The sequence below is a fragment of the Lycorma delicatula genome, chromosome 8 (assembly GCF_047948215.1).
Source record: "Lycorma delicatula isolate Av1 chromosome 8, ASM4794821v1, whole genome shotgun sequence".
Taxonomy (NCBI): domain Eukaryota; kingdom Metazoa; phylum Arthropoda; class Insecta; order Hemiptera; family Fulgoridae; genus Lycorma; species Lycorma delicatula.
The window spans coordinates 15,363,960-15,387,884 of record NC_134462.1 but is presented as its reverse complement, the minus strand read 5'-3'; the positions used below and the strand labels follow the sequence as shown (position 1 = coordinate 15,387,884).

Below are 23,925 nucleotides of genomic sequence, written 5' to 3'. Positions count from 1 at the left end.
ATCCCAGAGAAGGTTCTAAGCGATAGATCGAGGCCCTAGTTCCCTAGGGGGTGAAGTTGTGAATTATAAATATTCATTAAATAAAAAAATGGTTAATTCCTTTTCTTCATTAGTATATTTGACACTATGGCAACAATTTATCCACTTTATTAAATAATTAGAGGATCGTATCTCACTTTCAAATGAAATAAGTTTAAATGAAGTGCAACAAAAGATGTGTATATGTAATTTAATTGGCATACAAGGAAATCGTGTGGTGTCCACATCAGATCTTTTAACGTGTGAAAATAATATGCCTGACTGGGATTCGAATCCGGGACGTCCGGATGAAAGGCCGAGACGCTACCACTCGCAATACGGAAACCGGCGATATTTTTCTTATTCACCTCCTGGAAACCTTTAAGTTTCTTAATCTTTCAAACAGATATTTATTTTTTGTTTTAATTTTGATTTCGGGTTTCCAGAAAGCTCCAATTATCTTGGTTTGGATTCCCCAGAATCCTAAGACTTAATCGCATCGCTGTTTCAACAATGGTGGTTTTCCTCTCACATTATCATCTGGAGCAGTTTCTGTTTTAGAAGTTCATTAAGTTATTTAAAAATTGTTTTGAAGGAATAAATTTCTCTATCCCAAAGTTAAAACTGGGTTTTTAAGTTCTAGAGTTCTCCTTTTTAGTTCAGTAGAATTTCTTCTATATATCCAGAAACATCATGTAGAGGATTGCTCCTCTACTTTAAATCTAATCAAGATTTTCGGGAGAGATCCTGCTCTAAAGTATTTTCGGCGCGAATAATTGAGTCCTTGTTTGTTTATTATTTATCTGTTTTTTTTGAGACCCTTGTTTTCCACTCTTGGTTTGATTTATTAATTTTTTAATTGCATCCACTATGCTGTTGCTTACAGTTGTTTTTACATCCTTTAATGACTTTTTACTGGAAATTATTTCTTTTTATAATCAAAATGTCTATGATGTGTACATATCATGTATTCCGACCTCGTTTTCTTTAAAATTCACAGTCTTTCCTAACGTTTATTGCTCCCTGTTTCTAGATAATAAAAAAACATTAGATGCAAGGGAAAATTTCGTTATCAACAGAGGGTTACCTGCCAAATAATACAACTTGAAAGTAAATAATCCCAACAGCAAATGCAGTCAATAGAATATTGTTTATTGACCTCTGACACAAATAGTAACTTCATATTAACTGATGACAACGCTTGCTGCAAAAGGGAAAGTGATTTTAAACATTAAATAACCTATACCGCAGGTACCGACTGCATAATATGAACAGTTACATCGGTATACCTAACACAATATTTGATAATAATATTTGCTGTTGGCAATGCAATAATGTTAACCCACCTATGGTAAAGGGAAGGGGGATCTTTGCCCTGTCCTGATTACAGTTCACCGACTTTTCCCACGACAAAACGTCCTCTCTTTCCCTTACCCTTTATGTTATTTATATTTTTTCCCTTTTTATAGATTAAGTATACAACTGTCATCTATTTCCTCAATTATTGCCGTATTTAACAGCGATAATTATTATTAATGGAAATGATAATTATTTAAATTGTTTGAATCCTATCATTATCTTAATTGAAAATTAAGGTGAATTACCTAAATTTTATTCAAAATTAATACAGTTATCTTAAAGAAAAATGCATAAATTCTGCATAAACTATCATTAAAATTAGCTTTTTGCTAATTATTTTTCTGTATCTAAGTGTTGTCAAAAATATGAGTAAATTAATAGAATATGTTAAATGTAAAATATTAATGTATGACATCTATCTTTTTTTTAATGTATGACATCTATCGGTAAAATATTGAAATTTTATCAACCATTTCAAAAAAAGATTGTCAGTTCGAGTAATATTTTTTCGACGGTTTCCTTTGTATTTTATAGAGGAATTTCTTTTGGTAGTCTCGTTAAAACTTTATACAAAAAATTTGAAAATTTAACTAAAAATAAAAGTTTATGCTGGCAATTTTTAAGATATTTCCCACTTTTTCTCAACATTACTTATTATTACTTTTACTCTTTTTGTTGTAGGTATCTGAAAATAATTATCTGAAGGTGCAAAAAAGATTATTCATCGGATTAGATTGTAACTGTATAACTTTAAAATACGGATAAAATCGTTATACTTTGCTTCTCGGGTAAATATAAATTTTCGAATGTATAAAATTTTTAAGTTTTATTTCAGTTTACTACAAAACGAAATTTCTGATATTTTTTATAAGATGATAAATTGTCTTGGAATGATCAAATTTATTTCGAATGTGGTAAAATCATACCATACAGTTTTGTTTTGAAGCGCCTTAATAAAACGCCAAGCTTGTTACGTTATTAAATATTTGGTAAGCTTACGTATATTACCGTCTGAATTATAATATCATCTGTTAGAATTTTCACAATAAGTCAGTACGAGTTTTCAAACTACAAAAATGGATTATCAATTTTTTTTTATTATGGATTAATATCTATATTTAAAAAATTAAAATTCTACTTTACGATATATGTGTGTGTTTTTTTTTTGTTTGGATATAAATAATATTTCTTAAATGAATTATTAAAAAAAAAGCTTATTTAAAATAAAGATTATTAAAGACTTTTGTTTTCTTAAATAACAATATCCATTTCTAACCAAACAGACAACAGAACTCTCTCTTTTTCTGTTTGCCTCTGGAACCACCGTAAAGTATTACTTCAGACGATGATATCTATGAATGTGAATGTAGTCTTGTACAGTCTGAGGTCGACCACTCCTTAGAAGTGTTGTTAATGTGGGGAAACCCAACCACCAAAGAACTTTTATCTGGAGGTCCCGGGTTCGAATCCCGGTCAGGCATGGCATTTTTACACGCGCTACAAATCATTCATCTCATCCTTTGAAGCATACCTAACGGTGGTCCCAGAGGTTAAGCACAAAAAAAAAACACCAAAGAACACCGATATCCATGATCGAGTTTCAAATCCGTATAAAAGTAACTGCCTTTAATAGGATTTGAACCTTAGAACTCTCGACTTCGAAATCAACTGATTTACGATGACGAGTTAACCACTAGACCGTGGTGGAGACAACAGAACTGTTTTCGTATAACTCAACCCAATATTTCGGCTTACCATACTTAGAGAAAAGGACTTATCATACGCCCGTTACAGTTTTAATAAATTACCAAGCTGATTAAAAAATCTTCACCAATTTGTTAAAAAGATTTTCTTTTACATAAACAATATTATTTTGCCGATGTAATATTTAAATAATAAAAATAAACTAAAAAATGATTAAAAACCATGAATTCTGCAGCATGTTCAACGTATGCATATACAAAGTAATTCAGAAAGTAAGGGAAATAGTTTGGGAATTGATTTTAGCTCTTGAAATAAGGAAAAACATATATCCGAAAACGCTTTGTTATCGAGTTATGGCTAGCAAAAAATTTCGACCGGATTTCAGTTCCTCCAGTTGAAAATTTCTCATTACTAAGGAAACTTTATTTACATTATCTGAACCAAGTATAAATCATGAGGATGACAATTAAATCATGGATTTCCTTGAGTCATTTTTAAGCTAAGATTAAGATACGATTTTTAAACTAAGACTTACAATGAAACTTTAAAAAAATGTGTTGTAAGACAGTCACTTACAAATCCAAATTAAAATTTGCCAGATAAGGAGCAGTATTTAATACAATAAAATGAACATTTTAAAAAAATGCAGAAACAATGTGTAGATTATTTCACCTTTTCACTTTTAACTGTATTACTTTTCACTTTTCAAAATTACTATTCAAAAAAGCAGCACAGAAGTAAACAATAAAAAGTGAAATGATAGGAGTGTTCATAAAACAGATCAAATTCACAAAGTACATTAAAAAAAAACACAGAATCCCTCTTCATTTTATAAATTTTGCAGAATGAAAGGCGAGAAGTAAAAGATTAAAAAATACTTTCTTAAAACAAGCCCCTAGAACTTTTGGATGAAAAGCATAGCTGCTAGTACACATTCCTAGGAAAACAATTTGTTATGAATTAATTTATAAATATGCTTTCTTAAAAAATAATTTTGAAGCAGAAGAACAAATAAATATGTGAATACAATTATAAAAACTTTCTTTTAAATTAAAAAATTTTAGGTTCATTAGAACACACATAACGTATTTTTGCAGATGAGAGATGGTGATCAAATGCTATTCTTGGTAACAAAAAATGTAGAGAGTTCTCAATTCTTCACTGTCTTAATTTCTGTTTGCTATGAACATTTACTGTCTGTTGGAAAATTCTTAACTTGCCTCCTAGGTAATGTGTACAGATTATTTAATAATTTTTTTGCTTTCAAGAATATTTATAATATTTCTGATATCTAGTTTCAAAAGTATGTGCAGCATACATCCCAGGGTAGTGGTCTCATACCAAAAAATAGATCATTTTTAAGTAGGAAATACACACACACACACACACACACACACACACACACACACACACACGCGCGCGCGCGCGCACACACACACACACACACACATACACACACACACACACACACACACACATACACACAAATATATATATATATATATGTATATATATATATACATATATATATTTATTAACAACTGTGTTAGATTTTAGAGCGAGGTTGGACTGTATATTCATAGATGAAGAATGAAAACAACGCCTTGTAGCTTGTTGAATAATGGTTTAATGAATTGTCTGTCGTCTTGACAGTTAATGAAATGAATTGTAACGTAATGTATATCTTGACATATAAAAATAAAAAATATAAAATTAAATAAAACATTAAAGCTTATGTTCATCCGAACAAAGAATGCAGTTAATCTGGACCGAGTATGACGTGACCGCCTTGGATCAGATTCGAGCGCCGAATGCTAGTAACTATGAGTAACACTGTTGTCCATCTGGACAAAATGAAAAATGCGACCACCTTGCACGAGATTCTAGCATAAAACGCTAGCACGAGCTTTTCTGGTTAGCACTAGCACCCACTAGATCTCAGCACTGGATGACTTGACATGGAACGGAACAAACTGTGCTAATACAGTTTAATATTAAACGAAATATAAACCACCAAAACACTGTAAATAGATAAGTTAAACTTACAATATTAAGAATTTATTTTTACAGGATCCAGCATCTTCAGTTGTTCTTAGATTCTATAATTACATTAAAACATATTTATTCATAATTTTGTTAATTTGTCAAAATTGGTTCTTTTTTGAAAATTTTAAAATACATTATAGACAAATATGCAAATTTTTCATATTTGCAAAATTTGTATACTACAAACATACTACTAAAGGCAGTACTGAATTTGTCCGTAATAAATTTCAAAAAAGAAACGATTACGACAAATTTACAAAATTATAAATAAATATGTTTTATTGTAATTGTAGAATTTAATAGCAACTGAAGATGTGGGATCCCATGAAAATTGATTCTGGGAATTAATGTGGTAACTTTAACTTATCTATTTAATGTGTTTTGGTGGTTTATATTTCATTAAATATATATATAAATGTATGTCTGTGTGTTTGTTTGTTTGTCCTATATGCGTTCCTATACCATTCGTCCGATTGAGATGAAACTTTGGTGAGTTGTTGTGCGCATGCCCGTGAAGGTTTATAAACTAGTTTGGAGCTGCTAGATGGCGCTGGGGTTGAGATATTTAGAAAAATTATATTTAGGGACCGATTTGGCTCATATTCTGAATATATGTTAGTTACGTGAAAACAAAAATTTTTGGAAAAACGATATTCACTAGGTAACGCTGTGATCGAGATATTTATCAAATAAGCAAACAGACTTCCTCCTTCTATATATATATATATATATATATATATATAGTCTGTAGCACTACATACATATGTGACACACATATGAACATTGCCTTTTATATATATATATATATATATATATATATATATATATATGAGTATCCACTACAGACTAAAAAACTACTGAACCAATTTACACATAGTAAAAAGGGAAAAGGTAAAAAGGGATAAGGAGAAATTGGGAAAAAGGGAACTAGGGAAAATGGGAAAGGGATAAGGGGAAATGGGGAAAAGAGAAGAAGGAAAAAAGGTAAATAGTGTAACAGGGGAAAAAGGGAAAACGAGAAGGGAAAAGTCAAAAGGCTAAATTTTGTGAAGTTCTGTAATGTTCAGTTTTTTAATGTTTTATCAAACTTTCAATTATATTTATTTAATCTTAATGTATATATATATATATATATATATATATATATATATATATATACTCAAATCTAGTAATAGTGAAGCATTGCTGGGTCTGCTAGTATATAAATATATATATATATTGCATCATCAGGGAAATATATTATCATTTGTGATATAAATATACTGGTATTTACATGAACCAGAACAAGGCAATAAGTTATTTATTATTATTCAAACAGTTCAATAAAAAATATATATTAGCTAAAGATTCAATAAATTGATTTACTGTATTTCTTTTTTGTCTTACATGTTTCTAGTTAATGGCAAATTAACGAATTATATTACATTTATGTTGTTGTATGAGTGCACGAGTATGTAAAGCTTTCAAAAATACTTCCCTATTTAATTACTTTATGTTTGTTAATTAATTAAAAAATTATAAACTTTTTTAACGATAAACAGAAAAGATTTTATAATAAAATATTTTAAATAACTTACTTCACAATGTTTTTAATTATCTTAACTACCTTCTTCAATAAGTAGTGCTGCTCTTTTCAAGCTAACATCTGCTCTTTTTAAAATAAGAACACAAAATAATTTAAAAGGTCTGTCTTTCTTTTCTTCTATTTCCAATTAAACTTTTGAATTGTTGGTAGCTCCCATTTCTTTTTAGATAATTTATAATCTGACTCTTCTTTGCACCTTCTATTGATCCATTTTTTTCTTTTTCTGTTTTGTGTCTGGAACCACCATAAGGCATTACTTCAGAGAATGAATGAGGATGATATGTATGAATGTACATGAAGTGTAGTCTTGTACAGTTTCAGGTCAACCATTCCTGAGCTGTACGGTTAATTAAATCCCAACCAGCAAAGAACACTGGTATCCTCAATCTAGTATTCAAATCCATATAAAAGTTACTGCCTTTACTAGAATTTGAACCTTACAACTCTCGACTTCAAAATCAGCTAATATGCGATGACAAGTTATCCACTAGACCAACGCAGTGGGTCTTCTATTGATCCTTAGAACACTGTTTTAATCAACCCTTCTTTTCTTCATGATATGTACCATCCTACCTTATGTATCTATCCTAGCTTTCTAATTCTGAATTACCCAAAACTCCAAATCTCATTCTTTCTCCTCATTACTTCATTTTTGACTCCATTTAACTTTCTCCCAGTCTCTTCATTACCATATTTTAAATGTCTACAGCTTTTCTTCTTCACTATTGAATGTTTCACATCTAAACAGACATACATCACAAACATAACTCTTCTTCAACTCTAACTCCTCCTTAAATATTAAGTTCCACAGCCATAATGGTTTTAGGCGATATGAAATGAGTCATTCCCAAAAATGACATTACATGCTTAAGAATAACAGGCATGTTATATGTTAGGCATACTAGGGAATGTGAGAACTGAAGTGGTTTCCCATTATCTTCTTCAGTGAGTAAAATATGAATATGGTTTCATATCAGCATGTTAAGCCCATCAAATTACGAATGATATTCACTACAAGTGATGCATTCACATTGTTTACAAAGAAAACTCTGAGAATTATGATCAAAATTTCCAAAGAATCAAATAACTGATTTAATATTTAAAAATTACATTTTCAATACCACATAAGAGCAGAGGGTACTTACGTATTAATGCCACCGCAGCTACAGCTTTATTTAAAAACAAAGTAGTCAATCGGATTTTGGTGGAAATGGCTGATATAGAGTTTAACATAGATTCAAAACACTCTCTTTATTAATTTTAATAAATGGTCATTTATATTTATTTATTTTATAAATATATAACCAAACTTAACCTACGCTCGCTAACCTTGACTAATTAACAGGAGTGTTTTGATTATTTAAATAATAAATAATTGCAATAATTACTGAATTTATTAAATAAATACTCAAAAATCTACGGTGTTAATTAGTCAAGGTAAGCGAGCAAAGCGAGCGTAGGTTAAGTTTAGTTAAATTATATTTATAAAATAAATAAATATAAATAACCATTTATTAAAATTAATAAAGAGACTGTTCATTTTCCACCAAAATCCGATTGACTACTTCGTTTTTAAATAAAGCTGCGGTGGCGTTAATACGTAAGTACCGAACAGAGTTACAGTTTTTAGAAACTTACTGGACTCAGAATTACTCAAGAATTTTTTTTAACACCATTAAATATCTACAATTTGTTTCTTCAAAACAATGAATTTCTATAACTGACTTGAAGAAGAGAAAGCCCAACAGAAATTAATTCCTCTACCTTATGTTTTATTCTGGCTGGCACCCTATAATAGCTAACAATGAATGATAATGAAATGAATTTTTTGTACCATGCAAAAAATGACATGCCTGACTAGGAATTGAATCTAGAACCTCCAGATGAAAAACAAAACCATTCTGTCAGGTGATAAACACTCAAGAATTAAGGATGAGAATTTTGTTCAAATATCAGGGTGTTGCTACACAAATAGGATTCTTGTGCGATTTACTATTTTACAGAATCTGAAACAGAGGTTCCCATAGATACAGGGCCTACCCCAGGGCCACAGAGCTCACTTCAGTTGCCATTTTCTTCTGTTCAGAGGACTCTACCCCTTGGAATCCTGCAGTTTTCATTACCCTCATAGTTGGGACAGGAATAACAGATATAAGTTATGAAAATTCATAACCTATTTCTGTTGCCAAGGTGTCAAATATAATAATGAAGAAAAACAATTATTTTATTTAATGAATATTTATAATTCCAACTTCACCCCCAAGAGAACTAGCACCTCGATCTATCGCTTAAAACATTCCCTGGTATAATACAAATGTATCCTGCAAATTTGAAAGCAATCGTCGTTTGGATCTCGCGTGATGCGAGAAAAACGAAAAGGCAAACTTTCAGCTTCATATAATATAAAGCTATGTTATTATATATAATTGAAGAACAGAAATACTAATTAATTAGATAATTAATGCAACTAAAATAGTTGTACTGATGAGTAACGAGATTTACTACTTACTATATGATTGCACGTAACACAAAGCTGCTGTACACGTGATATCCCGAAGTAGTGAATGTAACACAGTCTGCGTAGTGAGACATGAATTAAACATGATTCCTTTCCAACATGATATATATTAGAAATTTTCTAATTCCGCTATCTGCAGTGTTGTATGATCATTTCTTTCATAACCTTATTCAATGTTTTTAAAAGAAAATTAAGCGTATTTTTAAACTATTGTTTATTACAACAGGAAAAGCTGACTGCTTAAATTTCCCTCTATGTGATTTCAGCTGATTATATTGTACAAGAAAGTTCGTGGGTCAGCTGTCTAAAATAAACAACATTCCTATCATTGTATCAGAGTTTTAACCTTGTGTGAGTGCAACACGATATCTTGTTTTTATTATGAAAAAGTGAATTGTATTGCTTTCTATTTATTACTGAGGGTTTAATTTCTTAATCTTGTTATTCAAGTGGTATAAATAATTTTCTGTTTGAGTTATTTATATTGTTATTGCGTCGTTAGTTATAATAAATTCTAAAGTGAAATGGCCTTCTCTTTATTAAATTCATTACTTGATGTTTGCTAATTCTTACATACTCTGATCAAAATAGTGATCAGTGATTTATAATTTACATTTCGGATCTACTGTAAAAGTTTATTTTACATTTCTGATCTACTGTTAGGTTTGATTTTAAAATGTTTTGTGTTACATAACCTATACAACAATTTCTACCAACGAAAAACACACTTATCAAAATGTTGAAAAAATTGTCACGTAAGCAGTTACAGTACTGCTCAAAATACCTTTCACCAGGAGTAAAATTAAACAGTTCTCTTACAAATAATGTAAATGCTTCCAAAAATGTACAGAACTCTGATACACCTGTGCAAAATGTACCTTTTACAAATGAAGCTGAAGTTGTGGTTTGTGGTGGTGGAGTTATGGGTGCTGCTGTTGCTTATCATCTTGCAGAATTGGGTTGGGGAAATAAAACAATTGTTGTTGAGCAAGGAAGGTAAGCCCAGTATGCATCATAATGAAATAAGTATGTGTATAATAAATTTTTTATGTATTTTTTTTAATAGTTATATTTTAGTTTTTTATACCTCAATGATTTTGTTGGTAATATTTAATACTCTGTATCAGTCTCTGTCAGTAAAATTCTAATATGTATATTAAAATACATATTACCAATGTTACAATAATTGACATACTTAATAACATCTGTAAATTTTTATACAAAAATGTAGCCGCTATTTTGTTAACTGAATGAAAAACCAATACTACAATGATTACAAGCAAATTCTGATTATAAAATAAATTTCCTTTTTAACCAGCTTCATTTAAGGGAGGAAATTTTCAATTTAACCCGTATGTATTTTTTATTTATGTTCAAGCCTTATTCTTCAACCAAATGGACAGATATTGTCAATTTTTGTTTTAATTTGTAGAGGTAATTATTCCAGAAACCCGAATGAAAATTTTTAACAATTTGTCTTCGGATACAATTTAAAGATATTTATCATTTTTTAAAAATATTTTTACTTATTTTTGATTTATTGTAGCATAATTATGTATAGTTTAATAGTACTCTGAAATTCAAAAAATTGTCATAAAAATTCAAGATTAATAGGAAAACTTTGATAAAAAAATAATACTGATTTCTGCACTCGGAAAGTTTTAGCCGAGCTTTTTACCAGTGTAGATTTGCTATCAGTTTACAATTGGTAGCAGTCTATTTGTTATTTATCAGTTTATGTGATAAATTTGTTTCTTTGAAGGAGAGTTTTTATATGTGCAGGCTTTTCTTAGCTAAATTTTCTTCAAAAATAAAATAAAAAAATGTAAAATAAACTTTTAAATATTTGAAATTGTCTTAAAAAATGCTCACTGAAAACTAAGATGTTAATAGCTACTGGCCTCCATGGCGTGAGTGGTAGCGTCTCGGCCTTTCATCCGAAGGTCCCAGGTTCAAATCCCGGTCAGGCGTGGCATTTTCACATACATTGCAAATTATTCATCTCATCCTCTGAAGCAATACATATAGGTGGTCCTAGAGGTTAAACACAAAAAAAGATGTTAAAAACTGTTTGCAATTAATTTGGCACCAACTTCATAAAATAAAATTTAAATAATTGAAAAATCTTTAGTGTTTTTTTTCTTTTTAGTTTTTGGTGTTGTTTAAGCCTTTTATTTTTAAGGAACAATGGTTATCTACCTCCACCTATCGTTTATCTTTCTTTCTTTGTATTTTGTTTTGTATGTGGACTTCTCTTTAAATGATACTTTATAAGTATAGGAAATATTCTGGAATTGGTTACATGAGATATTTATTAGGTTTAATCACTATATTGAGAGGAACATTAGCTCCACAAAATATCTTCGCAGTATGCAAGATTACAACACGTAGTAGATTTTAGAATTTTTGTGAATTATACAACTCTCACAATCTTTTAATCCCAATTCTCCATCAGATCCTGTCTTGCCTTCAACATTTATTAGATTTAATCATTTAAATTGGTTCTGAAGGTGACCTCTTAATGGACTTTGTTAGAGATTGTTAATTCATTAAAAACAATTTATAAAAATCTAAATATAAAATGTAAGATACTTTTCATATTGTATTTTTTTTTTTTTTTTTTAAATAAACCAGTTTACAGTGTTTTATAATATATTTTTTTAAATTTAATTAAATAAATTCAAGCTAATATCATACGCCACTTTATAAATAATATAATAAAGTACTCATGGTTGAATATGAAAACCTTTTGCATAAGACACAAATATTACAGATATTTTTTTACATAAACTATTAAACAATTAATTATTATATCTATCTCACTCCTATAATTATTTTTAATTCTTATTATTCAATAAAAAATGTTTGCTTGAATTTTGAAATGTGATAACGTAGTAGTTTAGTAAGTTTGTCAGCTTTCTGAATAATTAAGCTAAAATGAAATACAATGTAAGATAAAATGAAATCTTCTGTTTGTGCTTTGTTTTCTTATTTACAGTAAATTATGTTACATTACATTATAAGTTAAATGTACATTTGTAATTATATTAATAGTAGTTCTACACCAGTATACATGGTAACCGCAACTCTTCTACCTTTTACCTCTTTATTGAGTCCCTTAATAAGTAAATTATTTTTATTGCAAATAATCATAATTTTGTTCATCTATTTGTTCCAAACAAATATGAAAAAGAAATTCATGGTAATTAATGTAACTAAATATGTTTTACTCCATCAGAGTTGGTGGAGGTACTACATGGCATTCTTCTGGATTAGTTGGTGTATTTAAACCAACTAGAGCTCAAGTTCAATTATGTCAGTCAAGTGTTAAATTGTATCAACAATTAGAAGCCGAGGGATTACCAACAGGATGGAAGCAATGTGGTAGTCTTTGTGTTGCAAGAACTAATGATAGAATGACTGTGTTTCGTAGAATGAAAGCTCAATCAGTGTAAGTTCTGTAGTAATACATTTTTATTTTTACTTTTCCATTAATTAGTTGCCACTCTAATTCTGCTGTATAATGATTTACGAAGTATATTTGATAATTGTAATGTTACATTTACAATGTTTACTTACATTAATGTTGTATTTGCGTCAGACAGAAGTAGTGTATCTAGAATCATTGAAAACATCCCCAATCAAATTCTGATACCACTAGAATTCAGCAAGATACGACTCCAAGAGGGTGTCCTGCTGTTCTGTGCTTTTTTTGCCATTTCACTCTGACCCACAACATTTCAGTGATTTGTTTACATGTACCACTGTCTGGTTCAATAAAGCTAAATTTGTCAGTTACTTTAAAGTGTTGGAAACAGCAGCTTCTAGAGACATGATGCAACATAATCACTGTCATTGATATATACTTCCTCGATGTTATTTTTATCAGTGTTCTTAATTTTAGCGAGGATCTGTCAGGCACTAACAGAAGAAATGACTGCTTCTTTACACAGTACATCCCTCTGATTATCCATTGTTAGGGAAGCACATGACCTGTGTTATTTTTGTGTCTAGTAAAAATGTTTTTGTAATTAGCTATACATTACCAATTTCAACTGACCGGTAATGGTCCTTTGACTGGTATTACCTGTCTCATATAGTTGTTCCAGTCAAACTACTGTTTCATTAGACAAATCTGACTAACTCACTCCAAAAAATGGAAGTCGTTTCTTCATTTCATCTGTAAATAACCCTGAATTAGCATGTTCACCTTAGTGTTACAAAATCCACTGAATTATGTTCCAAAACTATTGAATTCTATCTCTCCACAGTATCGTTGTATGCCCATATTTTGCTTATCCAAGAGCTATGAAGTCTTGTAAAAATGGAATGGGATCTTCTTCCTTGGTGGATAAATCCTGGAATTATTGAAATTAGGAAATTTAACAGTAGAATTCACGCAACCACTAACTGTACAATATTGTATAAAGCAATTGCTTTATCAATATTTTATTTTTAAGATATTGGTATAAATTAAATCAGTTGAAAACAAGTATATAAATTCATAAAAATGCATAATAATAATAATATTACTACAAGTAAATCATTAGATGAATAAACAAAACAAAAATTTAAAAAAAATCACTACTATGTTATTGCAGTAAAAAAATAGAAAATATGACAGTGGTACCTCATTAATGGAATTGTATCTATTTATTAATTTAGTTTTATTTTTGTTAGTTTGAAACAGTCTGGATTTTTATGATTGTAGAAGATTCATTGAATGAAGTCCGTTTTTAAAACTGTTTTTAAGTATTAATGTTTAAAAAATAATCTTAGGTCAAATAGAAAGTATATTGATGCTTTTTCAGTGCTTGAATAGATAAAAAAACAGACCATTGTGTGATTTCATAGATTCTTGACCGAGTTTAAAAATTGTAGAATTTTTTGTTCTTTTTTCATAGTATATCTGGGTCTTATAAATTCCTACATTGAATTCTTTTATTAATTTCATTGCACTTTGACTCCTTTTATGAACTATAACTGCTTTTATTATTTGAAAATTCATGAGACATGCCAATCGCTGAAAAACTAGTTAATGCTAAACTGAAAGTGTCTGATATTCAAGTTGGCACCCCTGGCATAGAAAAATCAGTGGTTCAAAAAAATCTCATTATTATAATTTATTTTATTTTATTCAAAATATTGGCTCTAAGGAAAATATGTACTATTCAAGAACAGTGAGCTCTGATTAGATTTTTATTTTTTGAAGGTATAAAACTGGCCAAAATTCATATATTAAGCTTCGTTAGCATTGTGCCTGCCCTATTGTTAGTTTAAAACAATTGTTTCACCATCATTTTATGTTTATTACCTTCTTCTACTGGCCTTTTTACCATTCTGTGTTTGTCTCCATTCTTCTCTTCTATTTCCAGCCACATTTTGGAATTCCTAGTAGCTCTCATTTCATGTTAGAATGTTTTTTTTTTTTTTGTAAATGGTCCTTCTAGAATGTTTGCATCAACTGCCTTGTTCCAGATTGTTCTAAAACTTGTGTTTTCATTCACTCTCATCATTATTTGTTCATTTTTTACTCAGCTCTCCACTCAATTTTCTCCACATTTCCTCCATGCCCAGTTTTTATATGTCGCCTGCCTTTATTTTTCCATATTTTTTAGTGTTCATGTTTCACCCTTAAAAAAATACTCTCCAAAAGTAGGATTTTACATGATCCATCTAATTCCATCTTATTATTTATTAATCCTTTTTATTAACTGTATCTTTAGCCACTTCTCAAGTTTTTATTTCATTTTCATTCATGCAATCTTCTGTTTTTTACTTATTTAACACATTTTTTTACTTATTCAATCCTTTTTTTTTGTGTAATTCATTGACTGTCTCCTATTCTCTTTCATTTTCATACTAGTTGTTCATATTAAATGTTTTCATATCTTGTAATTTTAAAACTATTTGTTGAATATCATATCATCTACAAATCTTTTACAATCTATTTTCTTTTCTTTAACATTGATCACTTCATCCTCTTCTAGAATATTTTACTTTCTTTAATATTTATTTAGTAGTATAATATTACTTTCCTCTTATAGTTAATCTGTTGAATATTAAAAGAAAACTTTCATATTAGGTTTTATATATCATCACCTTTTTTTATGTGAAAAGTGAACAAATATAATTTTTTTTTAAAAAGTCTAACTTTTAGAACTTTTGAAAAAATAAAAACTAGAACTTATCAAATTAAAAAATTATTGCTTGAAAATTAATAACTAATATGCATCTGTAATATTTATAAATTTTTGCACAAAAGAGTTAAAAATATATAAGCAGTAATTAGTTTTCATGTGAAAAATTTTGAAGTATTCTGACATCCAAAGTTTAATATCACAACCAGGGCAGTATAGTAATTTCTGTTTGTTTTTTTTGTTTTCCTTGATTTTGTAATGATGGTCTTCATTGGTATCATCCTTTTCGATCTTTGATAAAGAATTGTTATGATGCTATTGAAAATTCCACTTTCAATTATTATTGACATTTGCTTAAAAAATAAAAAGATGAATTGTATAACAAACAGGAATCAGGTATAAATGATGTCAAAAGCAAAACAGCGACTAATGTAGTAATAGAAAGAAAACTTTAGTCGAAAACCATGACCATGCGCATGCTATCCACATGCAAGAAGAATCCTTTGTCCGTTATTGTTCATACAATTTCCACCAAAGTGCAAGAAACACCAAACAAAATAGACTATTATATTCTAAATGATTGAACTTAGATTAACCCAGTGATTATTTTCTGTGATTTTAAATAGATACTCATGAGCATGGTAAGCTACATCATATTATTGCACTCAAAAATTGTATGGGTAAATTTTCAATATACATAATATTAAACAAAGTTAGGGGTAAAGTAGGTAGCACTCTTGCCTTACTCGTTTTCCTAGGTCAAACCTCTTCTTTTGTACATCCTTTATTTTAATAGCTATTTTCTGATTCATTTAAAATTCATCAATTAATCTGCCTGTTAGTTTATTCAGATACTGTAGATACTTTTTTGATATTGCTACTATTTAATGATGTTCAAGTATATACAGTTTTTTTTTGTATTTCTTATTTTTAGAGCATTAGATGTAGATTGTCAATTAGTAACCCCTGAAGAAGCAAAGAAAATATGCCCTTTAATTAATATAGAAGGTTTGAAAGGTGCATTATGGATACCTGGAGATGGGGTTGGTGATCCTTATGATATTTGTCTTTCACTTCTTGAAGCTGCTAAAAGAAAAGGTATATTGTTTTTTTATATATTTGTACAAATTTGCTTTTATAAAAGAATAATATTGTGAAAAATTTTATTTCTTTTAAAGAACATTCATTTTTAATTGAATTAAAGTTGTTTGGAAAATTATAAGTTGCCAAAATTATGGTTTCCATTTGAAGATAAGAAGATATCCTATATTGAGAGAAACAAGACCTATTTAGATGAAAGCTGAATTGAGAACTGTTTTATTGAAAATTCTAATATTTTATAAACGTATTTACCACTGTGTTAACCATCGGTTTGAATCAGACTTCTCCTTCTTTTTAACTTTTTTTTTAAATTTAAACATATTGATTTATAATAATTTTTAACCTCTCATAGTAAAAAGAATTTTACGATGAATAACAATTATTCTATAACAAAAAAAAAAAAAATCAGAAGTTTTTAATGAAATAAAATTTTATGTACTTTTCATTTAAAATAAATGTAATTTAATAGGTGTACAAGGAAGTCATGTGTTGTCCACATCAAATTTTTATTATTTGTTTCATCATTGTCATTTTTTATTACTATTGTCATTATTATTATTATTGATTTGTTTTGTTTATTTATGTTTTTAAATCAATAAATTGTAATTATATAAACATCTTCAACTGTCAATCTCTCAATATTCTGATCGAGCCGCGATCATGCAACAATGTATTAAATATTATGAGCGGAATATATTATTCAAGTCTAAAGATTGAAGTAAAATTACAAATCATTTAGAGAATTACTTTGAACACAACAGTAGTGAAATCCGTCAAGTGGTGGGGTGGGTCAGTGAAGGTGAGGTGAAGTTAATGCAACCTCCCACTTGACTATATTTATCATCCTTATTATAGTGTATTTATTCATCAAGAGGGCAGATTCCCCTAGTATTCTGTAAACCTGCATCAACTGAGATGTGATGGGATATGCTAGAGATTACTTTATTTAAAATTGCTTTACTTAAAACTTTACAATCTGTATTTTGAGATAGAGTACTTTTGAAATAAATTTGGTGTTAAATTGATTAAATGTAAAATACATATTTTCTATTGTTACAATATCCCCTGGAGAGTAAATATACTATTAAATGTTAATGGAAAAGTTGCATTCTTTAAAATGATATACAGTGGTGTCTCTTAAAACAAGATTTTTTTTACAGTAAGTAGTGGGCAAACTGAACTATCTCAACAAAAACATAATTATACAGGGACTGCTGTAGATTTACATTAGTAAAGGAGAGTAATAAAGGAGATTTCCTTTACTATCTTAAACATAATTCATTCAATTAAATCAGTTGTTGTTAGATGTAATTGATGGCACTAAGAAACTGAACGACTCACTATACTTGGATATTACCTTGCTAATAATAATGGTAATATTTTTTCATCCAGTATTTTGTTTCTGATTTTACATTACGGTAGCCTATAAAAATTGTTGTGTTTGTCACCTTATTTTATAGAGTATAGTTTATTGTGTTCTGCTAATTTTTATTCTTATTCAGGTAATTTTATATCATAGGTTTCTGTTTTCATATCCTGTTTTTATTTCAGTTAGCATTTTATGCATTTTGTTAGAATTAATTTTTTTCTATTTAAAATAATATTTTTACCACTATTTCATAAAATTAGCAAAAGAAAAAACATACAAAGAAGATTATTATTCTTTACTGTTTATAAACACAGTGTGCAAGTATATAATGAAACAAAAATAGAGACTTTATTATTAATACAGTTTTAAAAGAATAATAACACAAAAACAATGTGGGTATTTACATATCAGGATTTAGAGGAAGCTAAAGAAAACTGATTTAAGAAACATATTTGTTTAAATCTGTCAATTAGTTTAATGACCATTAAAGTCCAAAGCAAATATTTTACAAATAATAAAACCAGCAGTTATGTTACTAGGCGATGGACTTTCTAAATAGCTTATTGTATATCAAAAGGTATTATATTACATGATTCTATAAAAAATCAAAAACTGTAAATTTATAAAATATTTATACTACTGGAATCTGATTAAAAAAATACGCGAATAATTATTTTTTATATCATTAGTTTTAATTGTATATTTTACGAGTATACCATTAACTGCTAGTACAATTTTTTTTTTAATTTCCTTAAATTTCACTCTGTTAATAGTCTAAAAGTATATTTTTTTTTTAGTTTACACTTGTAGCAAAAGTTTCTTTCATTGAACGTAAACAAAAAAGAATTTACATCAGAATAACAAAAATGTTACCATTCAATAATCCCAAGTATAGTAATCAAAGATTTTCACTGAATTATATTTGATTTGACCAGATATTGGTTGTTATAACAAGGTATTTGTTAATATAACCAAGTCATCATTCTCTTTAAGCACATTACAATCTGTATTGACTATATTTTTGTATTTCTAGCTTGAATCTAACCAGCAGCTTTCAGAAAGCTACAACAGCCACAGTATAGTACACAAGCTACCCTACATAAAATAAAAATCTTGTTGATCAGGTTAATGTAATAAAATTAAAATTGAAATTTTTATATGATTTTAATATATAATGTAATTTTAGTTGGTCAAATTTTCATTGTTTTCTTTAATTTTTATTTAAATCATTTGTTGTTATAGGAGTTCGCGTATATGAGTTTTGCGGAGTAAAACATGTCTTAAATGAATCTGGTAAAGTGGTAGGAGTTGATACATCATTAGGTACTGTCCAATGTCAGGTTTTCGTCAACTGTGGAGGATTTTGGGCAAGAAATATTGGGCAGCTAAGTGAACCATTTGTTAAAGTGCCTCTACATGCAGTTGAACATTATTATTTACATACCAAACCTATACCTGGACTTGATCCTATGACACCTGGTAAATGATGTATATATAATAAATGTAATAATAAAAAGTAAAATAAAAAATAAATTATTTATATATAATTCATTTTTTATTTTGCTTATAAATTAATTCACCACAAAAACTTACAGAGAAGCTTGTACATGTGAATGAATATGAAAATGGAATTTAGTAGTGTATGAAAAATGCCATGCCTGACCAGTATTTGAACCCAGGACTTCCAGATGAAAGGCTGAGACATTACCACTCTGCCACGGAGTCAGCAGTTTTGAATTTTTTTTTTAAATTTTATTGCAATATTTTTTTTTAGATGTGTTTAATTAAAATTGTTTTTGTTAGGTTTTTCTTTTATCTGCATTATATTGAAATTAAATCAGACTGGTAATGTTGATGTACATTTCTGTCCGATGCCCATTGTTCTTCAACTGACATTCCTTCTGTATTTTTATTGATTTCCCCACATCTTATCTAACCACCTCTCTTTATTTCTGCCTTTCAGTATTTCCTCTCTATTGTATTTTAATATCTCTTTAGTATTTACCATTGTCACATCTTTCATACTTAATAAATTAATTTATACTATACTCTATATATATTTATGATGGGTTTGGTTTTGAAAAAATGGATTACAGGTACATATGGAAATGGAAACATAGGAATTTTGTACCATAATCAGTAATATAGAATAGTAATACTAATAATATGATTATAATAACATTGTTACATTCCACTTTTGCCGTCGGGTGCTACTACCTAGTGAGGCCTAGGGCTCTCTGGCAAGCTATGGTCATAGGATGTCCTACGTCATAATACTGCAAGGAGTGGTCATTATGATGTAGCGACCTGTATTCATTCAGTACCAGAATGGGCCCACAGCGATCGTTTGTACATTCAGTCCGAATGGACACGCATACTAACGTTCATGTTCGGATGAACACTTATTTTATTAGTATACTTATTAGTTATTAAGTTTAATTATATGTGTTACGTTATATGTTAAATGTTCAATTATATGTTATCAAAATATCAAGACGACAAGCAATTAAATAACAATTCAATAAGCAATAAGGCATTGTTTCAATTCATCGCCTATGCATCTACAGTTCATACTCGCTCTAAAACCTACCACAAAGATTTTATGGTCCTCCAAATCGCAACGGATCTAGCATACTTTTTATGGTCCTCCAGGCCGGATCAAGTGGATCGAGGTGTCGCCAGATCAAGTGGATAGTCAAATCACTGGATTCTACCAAACATATATAAAAAAATTATTCATTTATAATCCATCTAGTATTTCATAATTATAAATATGAAAGTTATTTATGAAGTAGCATCATAGCATTATATTCATTCCACATTACATCTTATTACACTACCATTGTAACATTAATACTGGTAGCTTTTCAAACAGTAGACCTTACTCATTTTCCATTGAAGTTAAGAAATTTAATTAGTAAAATGAAAATTACAAAACACAGTTGTTGATTTTAATTGATCATGGGAAGCCAGTGCCAAAAATAATTTTTCTGTATTACCAATATCATTAACACTGTTTTCAGAGACACCACGAGCATATTCCTAACTCATGATGGTGAAGGAGACATTTTGACTGTATCCCCCATGTTTTACATATAGAGAATGTTAAGCAAAACATGGCAACCCTTAAATAACTTTTCAGAACAATCCATTTATTTTTTTGTATGAAACTACCACAGCCCAAGCACCCAGGGGAAAGCTCAGACTCTAAATGGAAAGGGAAGGGTTGTAACAGTTTATTTTAAAAGGCAATTGAAAACAAAAATTTTGAAATTTTAGGCTAAATAACTATAACTAAAATGGCAATTAAAAGATGAAATAAAATGTGTAATATTAATATGTAACCAGTGAGAAGCAGTTTGGAAATATTGGGTAACATTAGTCAGGATGGAGGAAAGACTGTAAAGGCATAAACCATTTATGCAAAGTCCATAAATGTATGAAGAATAGCAGCTACCATTTGGGGGAGTATGAATGCAGGCTTCTTGAGATTATAGCAAACAACATATTCACAACATATATTTTAGCAAACAACAAATACATAAATGAATTATAATCAATCTTTCAGATTTTCCATAGTCATATTTTATAACTATATACACTTCACTTAATACGCTCACAATATGATCTTCATCTGCTTCACGTAATACTCTCTAATATATTTAAACTTCACTTACGATTTTCTGCTTAATACATGATTTTTACTAAGTCCTCACACCAATAAGACAGAATGTGTATGACACCCACCTTGTGACGTTACCAGTCGCCACACCACCCCCTCCTTTTCAAGCCCTGAGACGCTTTACCTAGGTCATCTTTAGTCAGTGGTTGTTACCCTCTAGTCAGTGGTTGTTATCGAAAATGTGCTATACCACAATTCACTTCAAGTGATAGGAAATGTGGCATGATTAATTGGCTAGAAAAGAACAATATTACTTTTAATAAAGCAATTTTAAAACCGCAATTGTATGGCATAAATACGAGGTCTGTAAATAAAGTAGTGAGACTGGTTCAGAAAAACATTTTATTTACAATCCAATTAATTATACATGGACTGTATCACCTTTGAAATAGTTCCCTTGGGAAGTCACACAATGCTTCAAACGGTTTTCCCACTCTTCATAGCAGTGTTGGAACTCAGAAACCGGAATATCCCTCAGATGGTTGATTACATTTTTTATATGTTTGTACTGTTCCAAAATGGTGTCCTTTGAGGTTTTTTTTAAAGTCAGGAACAGGAAAAAGTCTCAGGGACTAAAGTCAGATGAATAAGGTGGTTGAGGAACTACAGGAATATTTTTCTTTGCCAAAAACTCATTAATTGAGAGTGCAGTGTGACAAGGTGCATTGTCATGATGCATCCAGTTGTCTTTGATGGCTGAACTTACACGGGCAACTCTTTTCCATAGTTTTACAAAAATTTCTCAGTAACTTATTGATTTACAGTCTGTCTTGTAGACAAAAACCATAAAACATCTGATTCGCTCAACATTGTCACTTTTGACGTTAATGGTCTTTGTCTGTTAACATTAATGGATTGTCTGCAACTGATTCCCAGCCATCTGAAAATGCTTTAAACCACCTAAAAACTTGGGCTCGTGACAAAGCGTCATCTCTATATTCCCTTCTCAATTTTGAAAAAGTTTCAGTAGCATTCTCACAAAGTTCAACACAAAACTTGATTGCACAACATTGCTCATAATTAGTATCACTCATTTTTGTAACGCTCAACAAAAACTCGTTTCACATAAAGTTTGTTTACATCTCACGGAGCAACACTAGACTAAATATATTAATACCTAATATAAATCAGCTGTTCATATAACCATATGTTTACTAGTAATTTTACAGTGTTGCCACTTTGGCTGCCAAAAAAAACTAGTCTCATTACTTTATTTAAAAATCATGTAAATCATATAGAAATTCAAAAATAAAGTACCATTTTGATGAACAGTTGAAAAACACTGGCATTAGGTTCTGCGACTTCCACCTTACCATCCTGATTTAAATTTGATCAAGATAGTATGGTTGGCTCTGAAAAATTTTATTTGCAGTAATAACATTTTTAATGTATATATTAAAAATACTAGCTAAGAAAAAATTGAATGAAGTGAATAAGGATGATTGGAAACCATATTGCTAACATGTAAAAAAACCTGAAAATGAGCATAGAAAGCCGCTAATTGACAAAATGATGGATAAATTTATCATATATGTAGACAGTAGTAGTGAAAGTGACTGTTTCGATGAAGGCATAGAAGATGGTGAACTTGTACAGGAGCTGGACATACAATGCAAATTTCAATAAGTGTTAGTAATAATAATAACATAATCAATTGTAAAAAAAAAAATTTGAAAATTGTAATTATTGTATAAAAAAGAACTGTACAGTAATAATTACACATCTAACTTAGAGTAATTACTGATACAATATACATTCAAGCACTAGTTAAGATGTTTTTTGGTTTAAAGATACATATAAAAATTAAATTTTTTTTTTTTGCAAACCTTATTTATTGAATTATTAATACTAATTACATAATAATGAATTGTAACTAACAAAACATGAAAAATGGTAATGAATTAAACATTCATAAATAAATGTACAATGATTATGTTTTCAGGTTTGGTAGTAATGCAGTCTCGACCTTCTCAAACACAAGCTTTAATTTTCATTGTACGCACTTACTTATTTTCATTGTACATATACTTACTTAGCCTTGCATGTATTTATAATTACTGTCATTAATATTTTCTCTCATAATGCTGTATGTTAAAACATTAACACTCTACCACCCTCAATAACACTTCTTCTAAGATGCGTTATGTTAAAATTGTCTTAGCTACGTCTCAGCTAAGAAGATTTTCTGCATTTACGGACATTAATTTGCATGAGACCATGAAAATCATTTTAAGTGAAGTGTACTGTATACTCTATTTGACTGAAAATTTATTTTTATTATTTCAGTTGTTAGAGATCAAGATGGTCATATATATTTTAGAGAACATGAAGGATGTCTTTTAGCTGGAGGTTTTGAACCAGTTGCTAAGCCTGCTTACGAGGATGGTAGTATTCCAAGTAAGT

The 23,925-nt window shown here is 29.3% G+C and overlaps 2 protein-coding genes and 1 long non-coding RNA gene across 3 annotated transcripts in view; 2 read left to right on the top strand and 1 right to left on the bottom strand.

Moving 5' to 3' along the window:
* LOC142329385 (uncharacterized) overlaps positions 1-2,117 on the top strand; it is a 74,697-nt gene extending 72,580 nt beyond the window's left edge. Inside the window, exon 3 of the long non-coding RNA XR_012757484.1 lies at positions 2,059-2,117. This is a non-coding gene — a long non-coding RNA (uncharacterized LOC142329385). The remainder of the gene's footprint in view (positions 1-2,058) is intronic.
* Positions 1-9,353, bottom strand: part of LOC142329384 (U-scoloptoxin(19)-Tl1a-like) — a 62,209-nt gene extending 52,856 nt beyond the window's left edge. Inside the window, exon 1 of the mRNA XM_075373945.1 lies at positions 9,222-9,353. Coding sequence (XP_075230060.1) covers positions 9,222-9,315 — 94 coding nt within the window. The 5' untranslated portion in view covers positions 9,316-9,353. The remainder of the gene's footprint in view (positions 1-9,221) is intronic.
* A 121-nt stretch (positions 9,354-9,474) lies between these two features.
* The window catches only part of LOC142329383 (pyruvate dehydrogenase phosphatase regulatory subunit, mitochondrial), a 35,357-nt gene continuing 20,906 nt past the window's right edge, over positions 9,475-23,925 (top strand). Inside the window, exons 1-5 of the mRNA XM_075373944.1 lie at positions 9,475-10,226; positions 12,469-12,681; positions 16,305-16,468; positions 19,083-19,319; positions 23,809-23,919. Coding sequence (XP_075230059.1) covers positions 9,967-10,226; positions 12,469-12,681; positions 16,305-16,468; positions 19,083-19,319; positions 23,809-23,919 — 985 coding nt within the window. The 5' untranslated portion in view covers positions 9,475-9,966. The remainder of the gene's footprint in view (positions 10,227-12,468; positions 12,682-16,304; positions 16,469-19,082; positions 19,320-23,808; positions 23,920-23,925) is intronic.